This window comes from Taurulus bubalis, assembly GCF_910589615.1.
Source record: "Taurulus bubalis genome assembly, chromosome: 15".
NCBI lineage: Eukaryota > Metazoa > Chordata > Actinopteri > Perciformes > Cottidae > Taurulus > Taurulus bubalis.
In genome coordinates this window covers 15,556,618-15,581,619 of record NC_136603.1, presented here as the reverse complement: position 1 = coordinate 15,581,619, position 25,002 = coordinate 15,556,618, and the positions used below count along the sequence as shown (strand labels likewise).

Below are 25,002 nucleotides of genomic sequence, written 5' to 3'. Positions count from 1 at the left end.
ACACAATTGTTGTGTAAGTGGAAGCATTGTGAGCACTGTGCAATGAAGACTCCTCGACTATATTCTTCTAAATTCAAAATTGTATTACAGAAAGTGTCAATATGTTTTTAATCTGAAATCTGCATTAAACTACACTCAGTGATGGATAGCTTGCTATAATTTTGAAGAGTATCTACATTCTGAGAAAATGGGGGCTTTTATAAAGGATACATTGCAAAAAATCTCATGATCAGCAAAATCAGACAAGGAAAGAAAAGCACGCTGTGCTATTGGGACATGTGTGGTTGTGTGTGGTTGTACATTATTATCTTGCTGCAGCTGCACAGTGTTTGTTTCAAAGAAAAAGTAAATATAAATGATTATAAAATAAGGAATAAGTCCAAGTGCCAATGATTACATTTTGTTTGAACTAGAAAACCAACATTTCACAAAATAAATAAACACAGGATGTGGCAGGTAGCTGTATCAGTAGTGCAAGTAGCAATGATATTAAAAAAAAAGAAAAAGAACAAAAGGATTGTAAGTGTTATGTACTGTTGTAGTTGCAAATGAAACCAATCCAACACTAACTAGAGAATGTGCAACGGGAGACCGACTGCACAGGTTTAAATAGGCTTGAGGGCGATCTAGCAGGTGTTAGCACATGACAACCTCCAGCTCTGACTGCAGACTCATGCCAATGGGATGACATCTTTCTTTTCTTTGTCTATATTATAGGTAACACACTTAATCTGGAGAAGAATAAGGAAGATACGTTTTAGATACAGGGAATTAAAGAAAATGACATTAACTTCCAGCGAAAGACACAGAGCAATATCCCATACATATGCCAGCGATCTCCTGGAGCTGTTAGGTCAGTGGCTCCTCTGAGGGATTTTCATTAGTGTGCAATGTACACTAAACGTTTATTTTGTTATGTTCTTAAGCTTGTACAGAACAAATTGCACCCAATGAATCCAGTTTATTCTGCATACAGCATGCATCCTGTTATTAGTAGTATTCATATTTACACTTGCTGAGCTCTTCTAGTACCCATAATCAGCGTGCAGATAGATAAACTCATATTATCAATTGTATGTTTGTCTGTTACAGAGAAGCGCTACATTTGTTGATGCACTGGTAGATAACAATTTACACTCATGTTGTTTTATTGTGGTATCCCATATTGTTTATCTGATATGACACAGGAAGTAGTTTTATGGGAAATTAAGTTGAAAGTTCAGTAATCTTCACATTTCTCCTTCTCTCTTTTCTTTTACTATAGTATAAACATGTCAATCAATCGTGTTATCTTGATGGCTTACGTTTTTATTTATTTAAAACCTCAGAGCAAACAGTGTACACACCTGTGTGTGTATGAGTCAACACCCTCTGGGAGAAGATGTTTACTGTGACACACACTGCCAGATACACTTCAAACTACCACACTCCAAAGGGAAGCCTCTCAGTGACTACTGCTCAGGACAAACATTCCTCCCAGTTACTCTAGCAGATTATTAATGTGGGAAGAGACTGTTGTTCCAGTTGACATGACTTGTGCTTGTCTTGACCTGATTCCAAACAGAAACCACCGCAGGTTAGTAAATACCTGGACGAAGCCAAGCGTCTCCTCATCCTGGTAAATGTCACTTTATTATTGAGCCCTGTAATCATATTCAACTTCTTAATGGGACGGTCCAACTAAATTGAATAGAAGAACATTTTTTCACTTTGTTCTAGTGACATCTAGCGATGCAGACATTTAATAGTATAGTAATAGCATCCAAAGCCTGAAGAAATTAAACCAGAACCATCAATATGGTTATCACAGAGATAATTGTGCTGCAGTGTTTCTTCATGTTAATCTTGTCCCACCTAATGATAATGAAAGTATCTGAAACACTCTATACACAAGGCATACAGACTCACACTTTAATGCATCCGAGTGCTGGAATTGACATGCACTATTCTCATATGTGCATGCACAAACCTTAACACCGGCATTGACACAATTGTGCTTTATTGCTGTACAGGTACAGTACTTATAAAACATTGGGAACATAATAATGATGAAATATCACATACAATCTTTTTTCTTTCCACAAATACATATGTATGCCAGTTAAAATAGACTGTATGTCATGTACAAAGAAAGACTACAATTTAAAAAAATCAACAACACTATGAAAGGCAGTGAGATACCCCTGTTTAGGTGCTTAAATGGACGGGGGACAATAAAATGGCCAATCTGCACTGGCTGTAGGTCAAGAGAGCTGATCTCAGAGCAGAGAGTTTTAGATTCCTGATTCACAACAGTGACTGGCAGTAATCTGTCCTCCAGAGTTCGGTAACGCTTACAACAGACTGAGCTACGTCAGGGGATTGTATACGATGGAGCGGATATGTCGGTCCAGTTAAAGGTGGGTGTAGATGGATAAAGGGTGTTTGGATGAAAGACAGGGGACAGTGCAATGATTCACAGTGGAGTGAGAGAAGCAGTTCTTCACATTAGACAGCCTTTTTGGATCTTTTCAGCATGAACACATTATAAAAGGACCAGGCCCAACATGTGGTCATGCAAGGTAAAAAGCACTGATATGCTTTAAAAGACAATAAAAAACGATTCATCTCCTCATTTCATGATTTCAGTAAACATGGCAATACACAAATCCATAATGCACACAACCAACCAGAACATTGATCATAATAAAAGGACCAATAGAGAGGCTATACATTTTCTTTCATTGGCATTGGCATGGTTGAGTAGCTTGATCTTGGTTCCTTTCTAGTTTGCTTGATCACAGATAGATTTGTTGTGTGAATGAGCTAAAAACATACTGTAATGAAAATGTTTGACATAGTTCTGCATTGCATTACTGCACTATCCATGCAATCCCAACAGCATACAAGGTGTGAATCATAGAGAAAATCAATACTTTATCAAAAATGCCGCATCCTTATTAACTAGCTTTAAAAACCAAACTGCATACATAACTTCTAAAGACAATAATCACATTAAGGAGTCAGGTACACTGTTTGGATACAGGCGCATGTTCCAGTAATAAGTTACACAGGCAGTGAAAGAAAATGTTGCATTTATACATTCAGCCAATCAGTCAAAAACGCAGCTCAGCTGATTTGCCATCTCTCGTGAATATCAGTGATCTTCTATATTTCCTCTTAAATATGTGTGCACCTAGGCGCACTGACAGCAGCTGAGATCGATCCTGTGATGGGGCTGCTAATTCGTAAGGCTGAATCAATCAGACACATTGTGGGTGATCAGTGAGAATGAGAAATCAATTAGAGCTATTGATACTTTGTGGCTCTAACAATCCAAACTGATCTTCTCAGATCAAACAGCTTGTTGAGACACACCCAGCCCATTTAGAAGTCAACACAACACCACATAAACATTGTGCAATTAAACATCCATATACAATGAAAACATCTGCATTGCATCATAGGAACAGAACAACTGGGTCAACAGGGAACAAAACAACTAATAATGAATAGAGTATAAAGAATTTCATAGCCATAGACAATCATTCTGAAAAAAAAGAAAAGATATTCACATTCTAAAATAAACCTCTTCTCTTTACCTTAGTCATTGCATCTAACCCAAGACATTCTTAAATCTCAGTTTCACCATCATAGACAGTATTATCTCATCTCTTCCTCGTCTGTTAATTAAATCCCTGTGCTTTTCTGCGATAGTAAAAGCTAGAACATACAACACGGGTCACTGTTTACAAAGCGGTTACCATGGAAACACCCGTAGAGCCGGTTTGATCCATTAGGAAGGTGGGGGGCAGGGTTAAAGACCAAGTGGGGGAAGGGGTCTGCTTGTTCAGATCAAGGGAGTGAAAGCAGATGAAGGGAGGACGTGGAAGGTGATGTCGGTCTGAGCCGACCTCGCCACGGTGGAGGAGTCTGTACAATGATCCAGTTCATCTGTGCGTGAGTTCCTGAGCTCTGCACAATCTCCTGAACAACACTGAGCACATGAAACTGTTGAGGTGTTGACGAGACAACAACGAGAGTCAAGATGTTACCTTTCACGTGTACTGTTGTTTTTTTCCCTCCTCTTTTCGCCATGTTCTTCTGACTGTTGACTCACCACTGACTCACAGTAACAGCTATGATTTGGTCATTTATGTCAGTCTGTACATGTCAATATATGGGGACTACTTATAGTTATATACTTATACGTATAGATCAGATTTTACAACTATACTTGTTAGTTTAGACGTATCTTTCACACGGTGTGTCACTTTGGCACAGAGTTTCATGTTCACAACATAAACCGTATACCTGTCAGCTAATATGCTAGTTTGGCTTTACCTTCACACCTTAAACCAAAGCAGGATTGTTTTTTCGTATCCCTGTAAAGGTTAGCGCAGTAGGTTGCATTTTATCTGGAGGTTTTTGTTCCTCAAAGGCTGGTGGCAACAATGGGGAAGAGAAGTGCACCATGGGATATTACTGAGGTTACCCTGACCCCTGCTTGCTCGTTGCCAGGGCCGCAGTAGCACTTAGAGCCCAAACACGAGAAGCTAAGTGAGAGCTGTACCTGAAAAGGTCCCATATCTAAGCTAGTCCACTGATGCTAAAAACTGGAGGTGTCCGAAGGCGTTGGTTGACATGTAAACTTCAGAGAGGTCCGAGACTCGGTGGCGCACACACACACGCATTCATGGGAATATCACAGGAAAGCATGTCAAGTATAATCAGCACCATATTCTGGGGTGGAGCTCCTCTGTGAGCAGCAGAACAACATGATACAGACAGACTAAAAAAGGGCCATTTAATATCTGACTACTATGAAAACACTGCTAGTCTGATCTTTAAATCAGCCTCCCATTGATGGACATCACATATATGGTCAAATAAATAATAATCTGACGGTCTCTTTTTGTTAATAACATCTTTGACCACATAAATAGCACCTCATGAACCCTCTACTGTGTCCGACTTCCACGTATCTTTCATAGACGACCCTTGTCAGTGTTACAGAGTGCTGATCTTATATCACAAAGGTTGGAAATCCTCCACAGTCGAGGTCAAGAGGCGCGGAGGCCCAGGGACGAGGCTCACACTTTGGGGCTTGGAGCTGTAACCTAGCCCCTGGGCATTGAGGTCACATGGTCCACATACAAATAAAAAAAAAGAGCAGGGCCAATACATGAGAATGCATCACGCAACCTCTGTCATGGAGAGGCCTTCCTGTTGGTCCAGAGCAGCGTGGGGGGCCGGGTCGGGGACTGAGGTGGACGGTGCTTCCAGTCACCCCGCCCCTCACACTGCGCTCGCCGCCATCGCAGAAGCTCCCCAAGGGTGGCACTCTCATCCCTGTTGGACAGACGTAACCGCTGGAACACCTGGAGCGCAGAGGAGAGGCGAGGAAAAAAACGGAACATGTTTACATTCAAACCACACAATAAATCATGACTTTCTCCAGAATGGATTGACACGCAGAAGACAGAAAGCTGAAATGACCAGGCTGTGATTGGTGGACGTAGGGAGAGGGAAGTGTGAATGACAAGCAGTGGTTTTATATAAAGAAAAAAAAAGTATCTCATTGCAAAAGCCTCCTAAAACGGACAAAGTGCCATTAAAATGCCATCATATCTCCATTGAAGATGACCAGCTACAGAGCAAGAATAAGTAGGTAAGTTTTGCCTGATGCATCTTAAAAGAGGCAGTGATTACTAGGCTGGCTTCTCATCTCAAAGTAGGACACTGAGCTGAATCTGGAGCCGTCACCAGGCCATCTCATGAGACAGTTTATACAGAGGCAAGCGGAGGGGGGGGTCCCTTCTTGACTGACAGCTCTAACAGCGACTCATTTCCATATTCTGTCTCTGGACCCTCTAGAAATCATCTCAAAGAAGGTCTTGTGATCTACACAAGGGACACTTGTGCAATGAGCGACTGAAGTGGCTCCTGTTCTCGCTCAGAGACACTCGGGTCAAATGCCCAAAGGTGCACACATGGTTGTCATTCTGTGTAAAGAACATCATCAGTCATCTGCCAGTCAACACCCATGTAAATTAATCCGATAGGAATTCCAATCTGCCGCTGTAATACCAGCAACAGGACCGACCACTAATGATCAAGAAGACCAGATTAGGAACTGGAGGTTGTATTGCTGGGAAAGTGCAAATAACTGTTCCCTCATGCTCGGAGGTTAGATCTAAAGTATAAGTTTATTACTATACTTTATATAATTCTTACTGTCAAGAAATGAAAAACACTAAAAGCGTGTTGTTCCGTCTCACGGTGCTTTCTGACCTCCTTATACTGCCAAAGCACTCAGCCCAAGCCCATTGGTTCCTACTGAAGACGCCCATGAATTTTTTGTTTCATTCAAAAAAAAGGTTCAGTCATTTCCTAAAACACATGATACTGTGGTTTTCAATAAAAGGACTACCTAGTACATTTGTCACAGACTATTTTCAGCCGTGGATTAATAAACATTTGTTGCACTAGTGAGTGATTACAGCTGATGGTTGTTGCTGTGGGATTCAAAATAAACTACAGTGACCATGTTCATTGTGATGTCATCCCGTGCAATGTGTTTTTAAAATTTTTAAAAACAATGATGCTCTATGACACAGAGGAATAGGCTCTATTCTATTGTATCCTTTTTTGTTTTAAGTCTGATAGGATTTATTCTAGAAAATATATCACCATCCCTATCTTTCAAAATTCTCATAAAACTGATTAAAACCTGACTCGATGGTGTGACCTCAGTTTCCCTCATTTGTTCTTGCAACGGGCGTTTCTCTCTACCCTCTTTTTTTTTGCAATCTCTGCATGAGTTCAAGTTTACAGTACATAAAATGCAACATTTTCTCTGCATATTGCCAAGCATACAGTACATTAGTGATGCATTTCACACAGACATTGCCACATAACTGATGGCACACATAGTACACACACATTCTCCAATAAATGCACATTGCACACATACACACATAGGCAGGGTCACATGCACATATCTGGACAACCGCACACCTGTGAGTGTCCATATGCACATGCACTCAAACACACATTGATTGCCAGCACAAGCACGATACTCAGTGACCTAATCCATAATTTACACCTCCCTGCCAGGCTATTCTCTGCTCTGGCGCCAGCCAGGAACACTAGCTACTGGAACAGTAGACAAGTAGGAACACAGTGTCCTTCTGCAATGCATGACTGTACATGGACACACACACACACACACACACACACACACACACACACACACACACACACACACACACACACACACACACACACACACACAGTCAGATACCAGAACGTTAGAATCCAATAATTCCGAGAGCATTTTAAGAGCTTCATAGTTTGCGGCCTGAATATATATACATCATTTTAATACTCATCTTTGGAGTGTCACAGTAAGATGGTATTGCTGCATTTAGAACTAACATTTACCCTCACGCTTAAACCTCTCTCTTATGGCAAGTATGTGGGCACTCGAACATCACACTTATGTGTGGCTGTTGAACGTCTCATTCCAAAACCACGGGCAATAATATGCTGCCATAACAACTTCTTGGAACTTGGCCAATCGGAAACACAGGAAAAGGCTCTCCCACCCACGACCTAACTATTACCTTCAACAACTCAGTGTTTGCCCCGACCCCGACTGCCAGGAACCTCGGTGTTACACTCGACAGTCAACTCTCCCTGACTGCCAACATCACCGCAACAACACGTTCCTGTAGGAACATGCTGTACAACATCAGGAGAATACGTCCCCTCCTCACCCAGAAGGCGGCACAGGTTCTCGCCCAGGCTCTGATCATCTCGCGCCTTGACTACTGTAACTCCCTCCTGGCAGGTCTACCTGCTAGTGCCATCCGACCTCTGCAGCTCATCCAGAATGCAGCAGCTTGACTGGTCTTTAACCTCCCGAGATTCACCCACACTACTCTGCTCCTCCGCGACCTTCACTGGTTACCGGTGGTCACCCGTATCCGCTTCAAAACATTGGTTCTTGCGTACCGTGCTATGAACAGATCGGGTCCAATCTATGTCCAGGACATGGTCACACCTTACACCCCAGCTTGTTCACTCCACTCGGCTTCTGCCAATCGGCTTGTAGCTCCGTCACTGCGAGCTAAACACTCAACAAAGTCACGACTGTTTGCTGTCCTGGCTCCTCAATGGTGGAATGAGCTCCCCATTGACATCAGGACAGCAGAAAGTCTCTACATCTTCCGCCGCAAACTAAAAACACATCTTTTTCGACTATACCTTGAATAAGGAAGGTAGCACCGTAGTAGCACTTTAGTAGCGCTTAAATGGCACTTACTGATAGCACTTTGTAGTTTAACTTTCTTGAAGAAATCATACTTTCTTGATTCTTGTTGTTCTGAGTTTGTACTCATGGTTGAATGCACTTATTGTAAGTCACTTTGGATAAAAGCGTCAGCTAAATGACATGTAATGTAATGGCTGCAAGGATTTGCTCTTATGCAGCCATATGAGCTTTCGTCAAGGCCAGTCAAGTTCTTGCACACCAAATTTGAAAAACCATGTCTTAATGGACATGGTTTCCTTTAGTGCTACAGCCTTAAAGAAGGGATTCATGCTGCAGCATTGAGATGTATTTTAATTCAAACTAAGGAGCCTAGCCCAAATCATCTGAGACTTCCCCAGACCAAAATTATACAGCAGTGTTACCTTGACAGTAGAGTCTGTTTTTTAAATACAAGTAGAATAATCGTTGCATGCCATCCGCCATTTTTCTTGTGACAAACTGGCAACTCAAAGACATGATGCCTCCGGCCACAACTGTCCTCACGCAGAAGCATACAAATGTTTGAAGGAATGACTTCTGAAGAAAGGTTAAGTCGACCGCATTAGGCGTGTTCAGAGAGAACAGTGCTGCATGGAAAAAAAACATTAATCTAAATGGGTGTTCAAGGTTTTTATAGACCACATCGTGACTGAATAACAAGGTGCTGAGTTGGACAATGAAATATATGTACATTGCTGGTAGATTATTCACAGTGTTTTGTATAGTGTTTAAACTCATGCATCTGTTACTCAGACTTGACTTGTCCCATTCTCATCTACCAAATCTCATCTACCAAAACCGATATGAGGGATATCAAATAATATAGTAGCCAAAACAAGAAAGACATTCCTATGAGGACACCCAGACTCCACTCTTCCATTGAAACATCCCGATACATCTGACATTTTAACCACGCCCCTGCTCACAATAGCATGGGGGAGGGAGCCCATATCCAAACCAACATGTTAATGGCTTGGTAATGTTATGTTAATAATATGCTAATGTCGGAAGTCTAGTGGTCACTCCAAACTGTCACTCACAGACAATAACCTCTGAGCTTCTCCTCAGAAAAACCACTAACTCTACCGCTAAACACAGGACATGCTTGTATGTTTTCTGATTGATCATTCGTTCTGTGTGTACATCACATATACAACCTGCACTCTGCAGAGAATTTAAATAATTTACAATATATTGGCGCCTCTAATAACCAGCTACAGCTTTAATCATTACAACACCAAGACAAGGGAGGAAAAACCCAATACCTCCTCAATCTTTTTCAAAGAAGCTACAACAGAGACCTCACTAAGTAGTGTGTATTTCTAGAACCATTTTACCCAGATTGTTGATGGGAGGAGTAAAAAGGAAAGAGGGACTGCTTAGAGGGAGAGATATCGATGGCCATTGACGACCTATGTGTGAGCTCTTTCCTGGAAATTTCACAATGGTTAGGTGACATTGGGATTTCTGAGAAACTACTGTAGTACTGTTATTCACACAAATGCTTCAACCCTGCCAAAAATAAGGGACTCATGCGTGGGACACCAACGCTCTGTCCTTAGTGTTCTTATTCTGAATATTAAAACACGTCGCAGTCCTTCTTCCACTTTAAAGATAATTACTTCTGCCTAGATTTTGTCAGAAGGAATGAAAAAACAAGGAATATTAATGTCTGTACGTACCATCCACTCATCTAGTTGGCAGATAGTCCACCTATTCTTTAGATGATTAGTCTAGACTGCTGTTGACTACCAACTACAGGAACAAAAACAAGCCTGTCCATTCATTCCTAATGGAGTTGTCCACCCCCTCTTTTTCCTTCATCCTTTCCTTTTCATTTATCCCATTAGATCCGCTAATCCTATATAAACACGGTCTGGAATGCAGCTAATTGAAAGGCATTCTGGGTCACAGAGTTGTTCCCATCTTTTGAATGACCTCATGGTAATGAACCTGTTCCAGACAACACACCAGATTACTGAAGTAAGGAACCAAGATACAAGTTACAATGATAACGGCAAGTAACCAGACCTTTACATACGTGTTCTTACACAGAGATACTGGCAGACACATGAGGATGACTTCTGAAGTTATACAACGCTTAGTGAGCAGTGACACCAAAGAACATTGATCAACACTGATCACTTGTCATCTTTAGGAATGCACAATATATATATATATATATATATATATATATATATTACAATTTTACAATTTCCAATAAACTAAACAAAAGCAATTTTGACTTAAATGTAGAACATCTTCATTTTCAAAACTTGTATTTATTGCATTTTCTTTCTCAGGCACTTGCAACCTTGAAGTAAGATGCTGACTGTAATGTTGCTGTATCAAAAGAAAAAGATATATAAAAAAGAAATATGGGAGAAATGTACTGCATCAAACTGATGTATTCAAACTGAAGAGTAATTGTAGATTAGAGTTAAAATACATGAAACCACACTCAAGCACTTGTAATTACCAGATGAATCATCCACATATCATATACCTTACATGGCTGGTGCAATTTTAATATCAGTGACAATGTTATAATATCTCAAAGAAAAACACCGTCATATGGACATCATCATCATGTGCGCCCCATACTCTCAGATAAAAACCCTCTGCATCACTGTATAGAGATAAACTGACGTAGATATCTCCTCAAATTTAGCAGCTTAAAAAGTATCTCACTGAACAATAAACAATGTAGATAGCATCAAATGAAAAGGAAAAGTGATGAGCGGGTATACAGATGGATGCTAGTCTAGCTAGCTCCAAGAGCAGCAGTTTCCTGACAGAAATGAGGGATAAAAAAAAGGAGGGGAAAGCGGCAGCGTCACAGATTCTCAGATCAGACTTTTCATCCCAGACAGAAGAAATGGCAGATAGCTGAACTGATTGCAGACCAGTGTTTAAAGGACAAAGAGCACAGTAAACAAGGGGAGCTGGTGAAGCTAAAAAGCAGTGTTTTTCAAGATCTTTCTTCTCTGAGGTCTGACATTCTCAGAAGGTTTCAATCTTTGGATTAAAACAACCAGACATTTTGATCAAATCATTTTCCTGCCTAAAAGGGACAGTCCACCCCAAAAATGAAAAAAAAGTACACATTTTCCATCTCACCCGTATTGTTATTCATCAATCTAGATTGTTTTGATGTGAGTTGCCATCTTTGTTGCGAGCACTTTCATGTGAACTATTTTCTTTCAACCACAGTTCAAACATGAAACTGCTCCCAACAATATCTGTGAATTATCATAAGTAACTGGGTCATGATTTCTGGAAAGAGACATTGCTGTTGACTGTTTTTCAAATGTATTTCTTTTGGCACTTTGAGTACCACAAGCTGAGTGCCATATAGTCCTATTATATCAGGGAGAGGGCCGACATCTCTACGGATGATATCTCCAACACTAGGCCACTCGCACCAAAACAATCTAGTTTGATAAATAGCATTACAGTAAGAGGAAAAATATGCATCTTTGATTTACGGGTGAATTGTCCCTTTAAATACTGGCTATTATTGGAATCAATTGTAACTGAAATATGTCCATGAGGCAAACTAAACATTCTTTAAAGCCATTCTACAGGAGGGCAAGTACTTCATACTAAAAATAGACTTTGGGTCGTATTAATACAAACTCAGACAAAACATCTGAGGCCCCTTTTTGTGTGCATGATGTGGATCATTATTTTCAAGATCCCACATAGGGTCTTTGAAAAACACTGCTTTTAAGGGTGGAGATCAGCGAGGAATGGCAGACACTCACCACATCCCTACATGTGAATAGGTCTTCCAGTGAACCCCCCTTCCCCCCCTCGCTGTTTTAGAGGGCTGCCCCCGCACCGAACGGAGAAAAGTTGAGATGACCCCTCTGGAAGATAAAGGAGGGAGTGAGAGTAACAGCCAAGCTCATTAGAATCAAAGGAAGGGAGAGAGAGAGAAAAGTCAGAGTAATTTCCATACAGCCCAATAGCTCACATATTCTGAGTGAAAACTAGACTATTAAATTTGCAGCACGAATGTGCTTCAGACTTCTTTGGCAGCCTCAAACGGCTGAGTTCACCCCTAATGTTTAGGCAACCTAAGAATTGTGAAGTGGGTACATCGTGTGCCCTCCACATCTCTAGTGGCAGTATCTTATAAATGTCCTTAGCTTCTCTGAAAGTGGGACACTATGTGCTTTGTTCATTCTTGTGCTTCATGCACCGCTGACTGATACTCAATCGTTGACTGAAGCCGTCTGTGATGAATCTGAATCAGTTTTCATGTGGTGAAACTTTCTGGAACGAGATGAAACTGCTGTATTCTGTAATACAGGATGCAGCGACACAGAATATTGAGCAGAGCATTTACATTGATAACGTTGTTACGCAGGACATTTTGCCTTGTATGTAACCTGCATTAATTTGACATCCAGATGAAACCAATGTAGTGGCGGAGTAGCTGCAGTAAAGGCCACATGGGTAACATCTGTAGATCGATTGTTGTTATGACAGCCGGTGTCTTAAATAAATCTAATTTCCTGTTGGAGTTTGCGGGTTCACTGCTCCTCCGCCTGTGGACATGATCTTAGTAACAGCAGAGTGGAAGTTTGAGTGTGTGTGTGTGTGTTATGTCACAGCCATGCTCAGCAGCCACATTTCTAATATAGTTTAAAGTAGTTTCGCCCACATCTGTCATGTTTTAGAAGCATAAGAACAAATTTTGGAGCATATTGAGATGTGTATAAAATGCCTTGTGTCTGTACATGAATAATTAATTAGTGTTTACTTTTTGTGAAGATTTTGTGATCTAAATAAATTGATTTTATCCCCAGCTCAGCAGACCGGTAATAACTGCTGGTCAACCTAGTACTTATGAGCTGGAAACATACATACAAATACATCTAGTGTAAAGATAGTTGAGCGGGCAAAAGAGACACACACACACAGGCTAGAATGGCAGCAGATTGTCTCCAGCAGCCGTGATGGAGATGGATAGTGAAGCAGTCAGATCCAGTGTACATTAGCCGCTCATCAGTAGTGATTGTATTATTTTTAACCAGATCTCAGGTTGTAACAATTCAACTTCAATAGACTTAAATTATCAAAAGTGCAAGTATATAAAGCTATAAATCCAATATAGAAGTATTTGCTCACCAAGCTAATTCTTCAGGGTGGCTATATGACTTAATGATGGATTAATAAGAAATCAGAAGAGAATATGAAGCTGCCCTTTGTTCATAAGAATCAATCCTATTGAATGTCTATATTTTTCTGAGGTGAAGGTACAGCAGAGGATAGTCGTCATGAGAGCTTTGTGGCTTTATGTTGTGACGCCGTCCCTGAAGAGCTATTGCAGGCTATGTTAATCATGTGAGTGTGATCAAGCTGGTAAGCCTCTCTATGTTTATATCTATAAATTATTAAGGCTTTCTAAAATGCATGCATTTATCAATTTGTGGTGATAAATGATGGTTTCAAAAAGTTATTTAACTCACGATGGTTTCCACTTTGCCTCTGATATATGCAATTGATAAAACTCTGATGGCCGCGTGTGTGTTTCTGCATGAAAGCTTGTGTGTGAGCTTGTGTGCAAAGACATTTAATTCAATCCTGTAACCATATACCCGTCTACAGAGCCAGAGAAAGATCAAATGTCATGAGTGATACATGTTGTTCAAAGGAGGCCACTTTCCTGTCCACTCAAAATGTCGACCAACCCACAACAAAATACAGACTTGATATAGTCTTGTTGTTATCGTCTGTGTGTTAGTGTGCGTTAGAGCTGTTTAGTGCCTGTTTCTATGTGTTTACCTGAGTATGATGGCTGTCCATGTGTCTGTGCAGAGAGGTGGAGCTGGAGTTTGACTTGCTGTGACTCTCATCCTCCAGCGACCCTGAACACACAAAATCAAAAGCACATTACATAGCAAAACAATGGGACTGAAGGGCGAGATGTCCTTCGGTCTGTGTGTGGGAGGACTTGCAAACACAAGCAGGGCTTGAAAAGGCGTTTCTTACGTGGAAAGAAATTTCAAGAAAAGACCCTGCCTGTCAATCTCTCTCTGAGCACTTAAAGAACACTCATCACTATCTGCTGCTCAACACTTGGGATCCTCCATTATGATATCAGTGGTCTCCTTTTCTTATTTCTCAGATCATTTCATTATGTTATGCAATTCTTCTCCTCCCCTTCTTCAGTGACCGTGCAGTGCTTTTATTTCAAGCATCTCTAAGTGCTGATGTAATTATGTTGTGACATGGGCAAAAGGACAAAAGGAGAGCTAACAGCTACTTTCTTCACTCCACAGGACAGTCACATATAGTTATACAGACATTCAACCTGGACTTAATCATTTCTTTCTTCTTGAATTATCCATACAAATGTGCAATATGTGGGTTGTTACCGTTGGAGATCTGGTTGCCGTTCTCTACGGGGGCGGGGCTTGGGGAGTGAGTGTGTGTGTGGTTGTTAGCGTTCTTGTCCTGAAGCTGCAGAGATGGCGAAGTGGGGGCAGAGCCACACTCTTCCCTCCCTGGCAGATTGATATTAGAATTGAATCCTGGGAAAAATAGTCAAAGGACAACACACTACATATCAGTAGATGTTATTCACACTAGACATCAGATACAGTTTAGATTAAATCATGCATAGTATTTGTGGGGGATAACAAAATGCAAAACAGCACGGAGAGTCTGTTGTTTTTATTGCAAACTATTAAAATGTCGTGTCGTTAATTTCCAGTACCTTCGAGTCACTTACTCCAACTCCTCATATCCCATCAAGCCTTTTAAAAATGATTCATCTGCTATGTCTGGCAGGAAGGTGACTCTACATGACCTGCCTCTGGCCCTGCTGCTGCTGCTCCTCGGGGCTCACATGCTATGATACACCGAATGAGTCAAAAACTGTGGGTACATATGTGCACAGAAGTGTGAATGGGAATTTGTCAGCTGCCGTCCCACACTGAGAATGTGTGCCTCCTGGTCCCGTCATGGTCACAAGACGCCTAAATATAAACGGAGCAAACTTTACTATCTGTCCCACGGGGCAGGTGTGTGTTTCTGCACAAAAGCCAAGATAGAGGGAGGGTTTCCATGTGAGCGTTGCATGCTTGTGAAGAGTCACGGTGAATATTTGTATTTGTACAATGAAGATTATCATGAGGGAAAAGTTGGACTTTTATCCAATTTTGGCAGATTTGTATGTTGCCTTCGAGGCATGGGGTGTCGACAGTAATTTCCTGAAGCCTGAGGACAACCTTCCCCTGGCATTCCTGTGGTTGTCTCATTCCCTGAGGATGAGGAAGAGGAGGAGGAGGAGGGAAAGGCAGCTGCTCTTCACAGAGATGTCTGGGATAGCAACTGTAACCCCTGGGCACTCCCACAGCGTCAGGTATCACACTAACAGCTGAAGGGGAACGGAAGTAGGCCATCCCGATAAGCCCATCGGCATCCCTCTGCGCTCTGATCTAAAGGGGCCGCCTTGCTTTGCCAACTCAAAATAACAGCAAGGTTGTGAACTCCAGTGACAGGCTCACCTGTCACACACACGGTTTCCATGACGCCAGCGCATTTCATGCGCAGGTCCAGGTGCTGACGAAGAGCAAAGAGCAAGATGTCTCTTGAGGTAAATTAAGTAGATCCACAGTAATATGAGGTTTAAGCAAGGTGGCTGATTATTGACCATTACTTTCACTAGATTGTCATTTTTCAACTGTTCATGGTGTCCCGTTTACTGCTGCCGGGCAGTGACACAGCTTTCAGTAGAACATGAATGAGCTGTTCAATATTTGATACCCATCCTCATCATTCTACTGCTCATGTATTATTAACCCAGCCACAACAAATACACTTGGAGGAAACACAGTCTCAGACAAAAACACAGCGGAACACAGTTTGTACCTTCTCTCATTTGCCTGTGCTTTCTCAAAATGAAGTATCAATGGGAAATTGACTCTCCTAAAGGCACCACAAAGTAATCTATTTGTGTGTTTGGAACCTGTGATCTGAGGATCCTTCCTTTTCGTTGACTAAGTGTGACACATATGTTTGGCCTCTTTTTGCAAAGGCCAACCTGTGCATCAATGTCAGAGAGCCTGTATTTGCTCTGAATGTAACGCATTGAGCCTCAACACACACACAAACCCCGCTAGATCATCCTCATAGCGCAGTATGATGCTAAATGGGCAACACACCGGCTAGCTTATTAGGTAACATGTTAGAAGGCAGCTGCAGCGGCCAAAGGGCACTGCACTGGAGACTGTAACAAATGGGTTGCCTCAAATGGGCCAACGAGGGTGGCCGGCTACAACACCTGAATCAATGGAAGGAGTTTCTAAATGTAGAGAAGGGGGATTTATGAGAAAGGCTGCTGGGTGCTGCCTCCATCTCACCTCCTGACCACTCAAACACAGAGCATGTGGAATGCCCACACAAAACAGGGGGTTATTACTTACTTAAAACCTCACCTACAAAGAGGTAATCACCCAGTACCCAATAAATCATGTGGCACAGAGCCGGTCGAGACTACACATCACAGTAGATAGTACACATAATGGACACGTGCACTCCTGCTCAAATATAAACACACACACACACTCACACGCACACGGCCGAAGTTATCCCAACAGCACATTGACCATTGAGCCATGAATGTCGATGCATTTCCTCTGCTAGTGATTTAGATGTGTGTGAGCGTGCGGGTGTGCATGTGTTCGTGTGCGTGTGAACATTACTGACGAACCTCCATCTCGCATCTTGCGCCCAGAGGTGGACTTCCGCAGCTTGCTGCGTCCAGAGCTGAACAGAGTGTTGAGCTCATCCAGGGGGCTGGTCAGGGGTCTGCCATTGGCTGGGTTGAACAGCAGGGGAGAGGAGGAGCATGAGTGTGCTCTTCGTGGCTCAGGACGTGACATCTTCCCAGGGGAGTAGGGAGGTGGCTTCCCAAGTGGTTCCCCACTTGTCCTATGAGAGGAGGAGGTTTTGGGGGAGTCCGAGCTCCCTGTGACAGATGCTGTTCGGGTCAGAGTCAGGAAGTTAGCCTCAGGTGGGAAGGGGAAGTACGAGGGAGGTCTGTAGGGTGGAGGTGGGACATTGTTTGGTGGAGGTGGAGGGGTGAGAGGAGGTGTGGACCTCTTCTCTGGCATGAGGACTGTGAGGCTTGGGGAGGAGTCAGCCCTTTGGCGGGCATACTGTGGGGACAACGGGCTGTCTGGGCCAGTGGCATAGTTCAGGTTTGTCTCAAACACAGGCAGCTTCTTAACCTCTAATGGGGTGAGAGGTGACTCATCTGACGCAGGAGAGCAGGTGACGGGAGAGGGAGGAAACACCAGGAGAGGTGGACGGTGGGGAAGCAAGTTAGGGAAGGGAGCAGGGATGTCACAGCTGCCATCTTTGCCATGCTGAGTTTTGGGAACTCCGCTGTTCGACGTGCTCTGTGAGTGAGCGATGTCCAGGGCAGCAGTCAGCCCAGCTGCCATCCGTTTGGTGTCCCCGCTTTGAGCATGAGATGCCCCTAATCCTACCAGGCCCAAGCCTAGTGCCTCCAGTTTGGCTGCCTTGCTAACCACAGTGGCAGGCATTGCACCATCCTCGTGAGGAAAATATTTCATCTCCTCATAGACGGCCTCAGAGTCCGCCAGCTCCGGACTATCAGGGGGCTCCTGGAGACTTCGAGCCCGCGGCTGGGAGCCCAACATCTCTATGTACACATCCTCTTCGTCTTGGCCCTGGTAAAGGCTCAGTCCTAACCCTTGTGGGGCATCTACAGAGGCTGCTTTCTGCAGCAAACCAGCAAACCCTCGAAATCCACCGGCACGGGACAGCAAGGCTAGCTTTACATCGGCAGGACGCAGCTGGTGAATGTGGGGGGCTACAGCGTTGATCTCCTCATACGAGCCGGACAGCTTAGTGTTGGGACTGCGCTTCGGTTTGGGGGGTGGCACCTTCCTCATGGTTGTGTAGTCATCACTGTGGGGACGGGGTTTGGACAGGGCTGAGGAAATTATAAAGGAAGCGATTAAATACAGAGAAAGTCAAGGCATGGAAAAGCATCATCTGTTGCATGTGTTACAGACCAGTAGAGGCGGTTTACCTGCAGGGTCTGTGGGGGACAGCTGGGATTTAGGAGGGCTTCCAGCTGGCGAACCATACCCCTCTGGAGTGCGGCACTCTTTGGCTGCCATCGTCAACCCAGCACTAACAACTTCATAAGATGCACTCAGGCGAGTGTTAGGGTCCCTCTTTGGTTTGGGCGGAGGTTGCTTCCGGGGAGAGGAAAGACCTCCCCCACCTGCTGTGTCCTCATTGGTATGAGCTACCTGCTGCAGGGCTGGTTTAATGGATGGACCGGCAGAGGAATGGACCATGCTCTCCATGGCGAGGGGGATGGGTACTGAGCTGGACCGAAAGTGGCGAATAACTAGACTATTGACAGGACTCTCGTAGATTTTCCCGCTTTTCTCCACAACCCTACGAATTGGAAGAATAACAGAATTAATATTTGAGTGGTAGAAAGAGAAACACATTGGACCATTTGTATTATCTCCATCCCTTGTGCTTGATTCATGATTTCTCCTAAGGAAGCATAGAAGTTACAGGCACAACCTTTTTTTGCCCCATCCAATGCTTTTCTGATCCAGATTGAGTTAATGATGCCATTTAGATCATCAGTATCCTCAAATGCAGGCCTGCTTCAACTGTCATGCCACAAATATGAGCTAAGGAGGCCAATTGGAGGATAAAGACAAAAGAGATTATGCTTTAAATCTAATCTCCTTCCATTAATCACATCAAGTTTGATATTTCGTTTGCTAATCTGTATGAGCCATCTGTTGGTTCCGGGATTGCAGGCAGGGGGGCGAGGGGGGTCGAGCATGTGTGTAGATGGGGGAAGGCATTTTAAAAACCTGCAGAGAAATTGGGTGAGTTTGGGTTTAAATATGATTCTCTCTACAATGCGACAACTGTGACTCCTCTCCCAGTCCGCCTACTGACACCAGTCCTCCTGTTGGAAGCCTCCCTATGCTCCTGTCTATTGTCCCAGCAGCAGATGCTACACGCACAAGGACACATAGAGGGCACAGAAATCATGTGGCATATACGTTTCTTTTCATCTTTTAGGATGCATTGCTTCATCCTAATGTTAGACCTCAACTTATTAATTAAACTATTTTAAAAGTGTCAGTGCGGTGTTGTGTCTCAACTGGTGTTGCTCATTAAAATGTTGTTTTCCACTTTTACAGGCTGGTTAAAGTTGAAGCAAAACACTTGTATGTGTCATTATGTCAGGCAACAAATCTTTAAAAAATATATATTTTGTCAAAAAGTATTGAGACATTAGCATATCATTAACCAGTGGTTGTCAGGCTGAGATGAAAGTCAGTATTATTAAGAATGGTAATAATCAACACAAATGGCAATGCTTTCTTTGCAGAGAAAAAAAAAATGCTATTAAAATAATAAACGCATTACTTATGCAGTGTGCCATAGAGCACATACAATATCGCACATGCAGGTATATTAGAGCTGAAAGTCACATTTCAGGTATTACCATACAAAAGTCATTTACAAAATGAAGGGTGCCCATTTAGCACCCCCTAAGAGTTTCTTATTACTTTTTATTTAACCCTTTGTAACTCAGCCCTCGAGTGATTCTATTTGCTACAGGCATGATACGTTATATTAGAATGAGGTGGAGGTAAGGATAACACAATAAGTGCAACACAATACCAATACAATCTGATAACGATGCTCATTATCTGACGATCTATCACAATACGTACAATTAAAAGCCTACCGCGCACAGGGATACAATCATTAATGAAAATAACACGTGGCGCACCGACATGGCCCACTCAAGGAGAAACACACACACAAACAAATTCAAATGATTCCACCATATAATAAATCCTGTGAATGACAGTAACTGCAGATTGTTGAATGAATGAACTATACTGTCGTTAGTAATAAAATCCCTATTTCAGCTAGAGTATGGTCTTAAAGGGTTGCATTAGTATAAAGTAATCAGCAGAATGGTGGAAGTCTATTATCCAAACAACAGGTGAACTTTTTATTCAAATTATTATTTTGCAAGAACGGGGACGAAACATCAGAAATACAAATGACAAATGGGGAAAAAAGAACAACTGCTCATCGATATTGCATGAATGCTACTCGTACCTTTACCTTCAGATCTGAATGAACGAGTGGGAATTGAGAGGGTGTTTGCTAATTTACCTCCTGGCAGGCTGATCCTCCTCCTTGCCCACCGGCTCGGGCCTCTCACCAAGTGGTGGGCTGTTGCTAAGGGTGTTGAGAAGGCTGTTGCCATGGCAGCGTAGGCGGTCGCTCTCCCTTGCAATGTCTGATGCATTCTGGATAACCAACTGGTCGTAGGTTCGCAGCCCCATGTCTTCTGCCCCCTGCAGGAAACGCTGCACACTGCACTCCTCTTTCTGCCGCGATGACAGCCGATGACGAACGCGCTGTCTGGCCAGCCAGCCACGCACCACTGAGATGAGGAAGAGGAGAGAGGTGTCAGGGGTCAGAGGTGTCAGAGGAAGACACACAGTTAGACCTAAAAGAGAAACATTGGATATTATATTACCTTTCTGGCAGGCGATGATCTTTTTATGAAGCTGGTAGCAGCGGTCGTTGAGCTGGTCTGCCTGCCAGTATCTCAGAAAAACTTTGCTGCTTCCCATCTAGACACACAACAACACAATTAATCATTGTTGTACTCTACACTGCCATCATCATCAGCTTCTGGGAGTGCAGCTGTCTTCTGTTGAGAATTTGAGAAGAGCGTGACTTGCTAGCTGAGCGATGGGAGAGCAGTGATGTAGCAATGATGTATGACAATAGGTGGGTGTGGACTGTGGGGAGGGTTTGGGGTTTGCTTGTTGACTGCATTCACTTCCTGGATCTAGAGGGCGTTTGGGGGCGTCGGAGGTCACTCGATACCAGGTGCACAGAACTGTGGGAGTGACATACTTCAACAGAGACACATGCATTCCAACACACGCTACTTGAAGGAGTGGTTCGTGTGCGAGTGTGTCAAGCAGAACTGCATGAAAAGGTGTCTGCGGAGCATTGTGGAGGAGTGTGTATGCGTGTGTGAGGCGGGAGCTGATGTGACCTGTAGGGTCACACTCTCAGACACAACAGCAGTGTGGCAGACAGGACAGAGAAGGGGGGTTGGGGGGGGTCCACAACTGCTGTGTGTATGTGTGTGTGTGTGAGGAGAATGATGATGAGGTGGGACAGCTGGAGCGAGTTGTCAAAGATTCCATGGGATCTTTCAAATAGAGGGTCAGGGATTAAGTTATTTGGTAAATCTTTTGTTATTGCTGGAGACAGAAAAAGAGGCAAGACATAGACAAACACACAGACACACACCTGCCATCCCTGGAGTTTGGACTGTTGCAGAACTGAGCGACATCTCTCTTCTGGAGACAATTTCTTCTTGTCTCCCAAATTTAGGACCACAAGGTCTTTGTATCTGAGACACACAAAAACAAATGGAAAACGTCAGAGCTGAAATGCTAAAATTAAAAACTGAGACGGGACATAGCAACACCTCTTTTCAGAAACAATGGGTTAAAAGGTCAGTGGGGTCGTACGGCAGACCAGCCAAAGAGCATCTGTTTCTATTGGTGTTGCCCCAGGCAACTGTTGCTATGAATGGTCAGCTGGATGGACACGGAGGTTTGTTTGTGCCTGGGACGGTGCAGCTGAGAGGGAGAGTGAGCAAGAGAAATGTTGACTCAGACTCAAATAATAGAAAATATACAGCTCTGTATATGTGCATAACTGTAGAAGTTTGAACTTGTAAGACAAGACAAGTGTATTTGTATCGCACATTTCAACAACAAGGCGATTCAAACACTTCACATAAAACCATTAAAAGCATCAAAACATAATGCAGAAGAAAACAAAAGTCAAAAAGCAAACAAATTAAAAAAAAACTTGCAGTGCAGTTTAAGAAATAAAAGGCAGTAGCGAGATGCCGAAATTTATATCCTTGAATCTGGTTCAATTAAAGGCAACAGCAAACAGAAAAGTCTTCAATCTGGATTTAAAGGAGCTGAGGGTCTCAGCAGACCTGCAGCGTTCAGGGACCTTGTTCCAGAATGTTGTTGTAGAATGTCTTCGTCTGCAAATTCTGAATGTGTAGACATAAATGTTTGAGTACCGTCAGGGTGGCAGAAGCTGGCTTATGAAGCGAATTACCAATTGAAATGCCTGGACCACAAGTAAAAAAAGAAAAAAGAAAAGTGACATGAAAATAAAACATTCCCCCCTTCATAAGCAGTTACTTCTTAAGTGCCCCTTTGAGAATGTTTCCAACTGATCCAGGAAGAGTCAGCAGCCACACAGGTCAAACTGCAAAGAAGGAGAAGGAGAAGAGGAAGAGGAAGGAGAAGAGGAAGAAGACTCCTCCCTGATTTGAATGTCTTCCAGGCTTCTTCCTCACAAGATGAGAGGTAGTTTTAAATAAATAATCTATTTACTTGTCTATTTGCAGCTGCAATGACAAAATGAAATGTTCGATGAAAATTAATATAGTCTTTGCTTCCATTCCGCTGCTTACATGTGTTTTTATGTTCCAGCCTTAATCCTTAGTGTTTATGAGTAAATGTAATTTTCCAGGATGAACACCGATGTGCCGTCCTCTTTGTTTTACGTCTCCAAGCTTCCACTGGTAACCCCATGTTTAACGTCACATTGCTATGAATGCAATGCACAATAAATACTATTTGTGTTTTTACAAGCTGCTTCAAATGATTAATCATAAAGAAAGTATCGTATTTCCCAAGAGTACTGCGGTATAACATAATGCCTCTCCTGCTGCTTTACTGATAATATACTGTGTACGGAAATCATAACAATTTCTGAATGAAATAGGAATATCAACCAAGTAAATAAACAAAAACCCCAAACTCAGTTGGCCAGTGCATTGGGTTCGTCGGCCCTTCTGTTATCAATGAGACGCAGAGTGAGCTGATGATGTCACACATGAGGAAACATAACAAGCAGATGGCTGGAAGCATAAACCACTTGTGTTGTCAATAGTGACTAAGTAAGTGCACGTGAATCTGGGATGTGTTTGATTTGTAGGAGTGGGGTCTGTCTGAACTCTCCCTAACCCTCTCTGTGTATGGTAATACCAAACCTGCAGACTGCACACACTGACCCCCATGGCTCATAAAGCACAAAGGAACTCTGTAAACCCATGGCCTCCCCTATGCGGATATGAAAACCATCGATGGTCTCTACTTTTACAAGACCCCAGGGGGCTTCATATGGAGTCAAAGAAGTGAAATAACCCCTTTGATAAGAGTTTAAATGGACGGAGACCGGGCGTCAAGGTGGTTCTCTGCGACCAACAGGCCATCAGAGCACTGCGAGTGAGCATTACCGCTCACGTCCTCCCTGAAGCTGCTCCTTTCTGTCAGACAAATGTGTTGCCACACCCTCATATTGGAGGTACTCAATAAACCTACAAATGTGTGCGTTTATCCATCAGTGGGAGGGAATGAGGACTTGAAACTGCCCAAATAGAAATCATGTGCTTGGGAGCTGCCTTTGTGACATGCCCCATGAATACTCATGCTGCTTTCTCATCCACTTTGTAGGAATGAAGATATTAGGAAAGAAACAAGGTTCAAGTGGTAGTATTTGACCTTACACATTGGCACAAAATAAATCCCGCCACAAAACACATAGTGTATCATAAAAGACAAATAAAAGCAACAGTAAAATAGATTTCTTCATAAATCACTCGGGTTACTAGGACAATGTATTTTGCTGCAGGCGGCCACAATGACTTAGTGAACCGGCCCGCATGGTTCGCGTGGGCAAGTGTGTGTTTGTGTTCACGAGTATAAAGTAACCTCAAGATTAACAGGTGATTTATTGTCCTGTCAGTTTGATTAGTCAAGGGCCATGGCCTGTTTTGAGAGATTGACAAATGGAAATAAATAAGACAAAAGGACAAGACTGCAATGTGGAGCACATGAGAGAAAAAGGGCAGAGAAAAAAAAAGAAAGATAAAGACTACAAGGACGAAAAAAAAAAAAAGTAAAGTATGACCCCGGGAAGATGAAAGAAAAAGGAAATGGCGGTTCAGAAGAAGGCGCTAGTGAGGAAAGCATAAGAAATCGAGTGAGAAAGAGCTCTGTGGAGACAGCAGTGTAGTCCACCCCCACTCAGCAGCAGCTCCCTCCTTGGCCAAGGCTGTGTTCATTCATCGGCCATGTCTGTGCTGAACTCGGTGGAAGAAACACAGAGAGATATGAATGGCACTTGGGCTCGGCAAAGACTGGTGCCTTTGTGAGTGGCAGCCACTCAAATTAAGCATGGCATTAATGTATAAACACCAGAACGGGGACACACGTCAGACAAAGGCACACTCAAAAGGTCCCATTTGTATGAACACAAAACACATACGCAATACACACAAACCAGTGCTGGGCAGTAACACTTTGCTGAATAAAGTAAGTAAATCAGGGATTACTCTTTCAGAGACAGTAGGATTACAATTTCAAATGTAATTTCTAATCTCAGTAACGTGTTACTTAAATATTTTTAGGATTTAGCTTGTTTGCCATTTAACCAAAAAGGTGGATTTTTTTAAAGAACTTTCCCAGTATGATGTCATTTTGTGGATCTTAAACATTAAACACATGTACTGGTCTCAAATGGGCATTTCTATAACT

General features: G+C 42.8%; 1 protein-coding gene across 1 annotated transcript in view; it reads right to left on the bottom strand.

Annotated features, from left to right (window-relative positions):
- Positions 1 to 5,189: 5,189 nt before the first annotated feature.
- Positions 5,190 to 25,002, bottom strand: part of myo16 (myosin XVI) — a gene marked incomplete at both ends in the record, with an annotated part of 73,314 nt that continues 53,501 nt past the window's right edge. Inside the window, 8 exons of the mRNA XM_079230920.1 lie at positions 5,190 to 5,360; positions 14,093 to 14,175; positions 14,686 to 14,841; positions 17,025 to 18,275; positions 18,375 to 18,751; positions 20,519 to 20,792; positions 20,889 to 20,985; positions 21,680 to 21,782. Coding sequence (XP_079087046.1) covers positions 5,190 to 5,360; positions 14,093 to 14,175; positions 14,686 to 14,841; positions 17,025 to 18,275; positions 18,375 to 18,751; positions 20,519 to 20,792; positions 20,889 to 20,985; positions 21,680 to 21,782 — 2,512 coding nt within the window. The remainder of the gene's footprint in view (positions 5,361 to 14,092; positions 14,176 to 14,685; positions 14,842 to 17,024; positions 18,276 to 18,374; positions 18,752 to 20,518; positions 20,793 to 20,888; positions 20,986 to 21,679; positions 21,783 to 25,002) is intronic.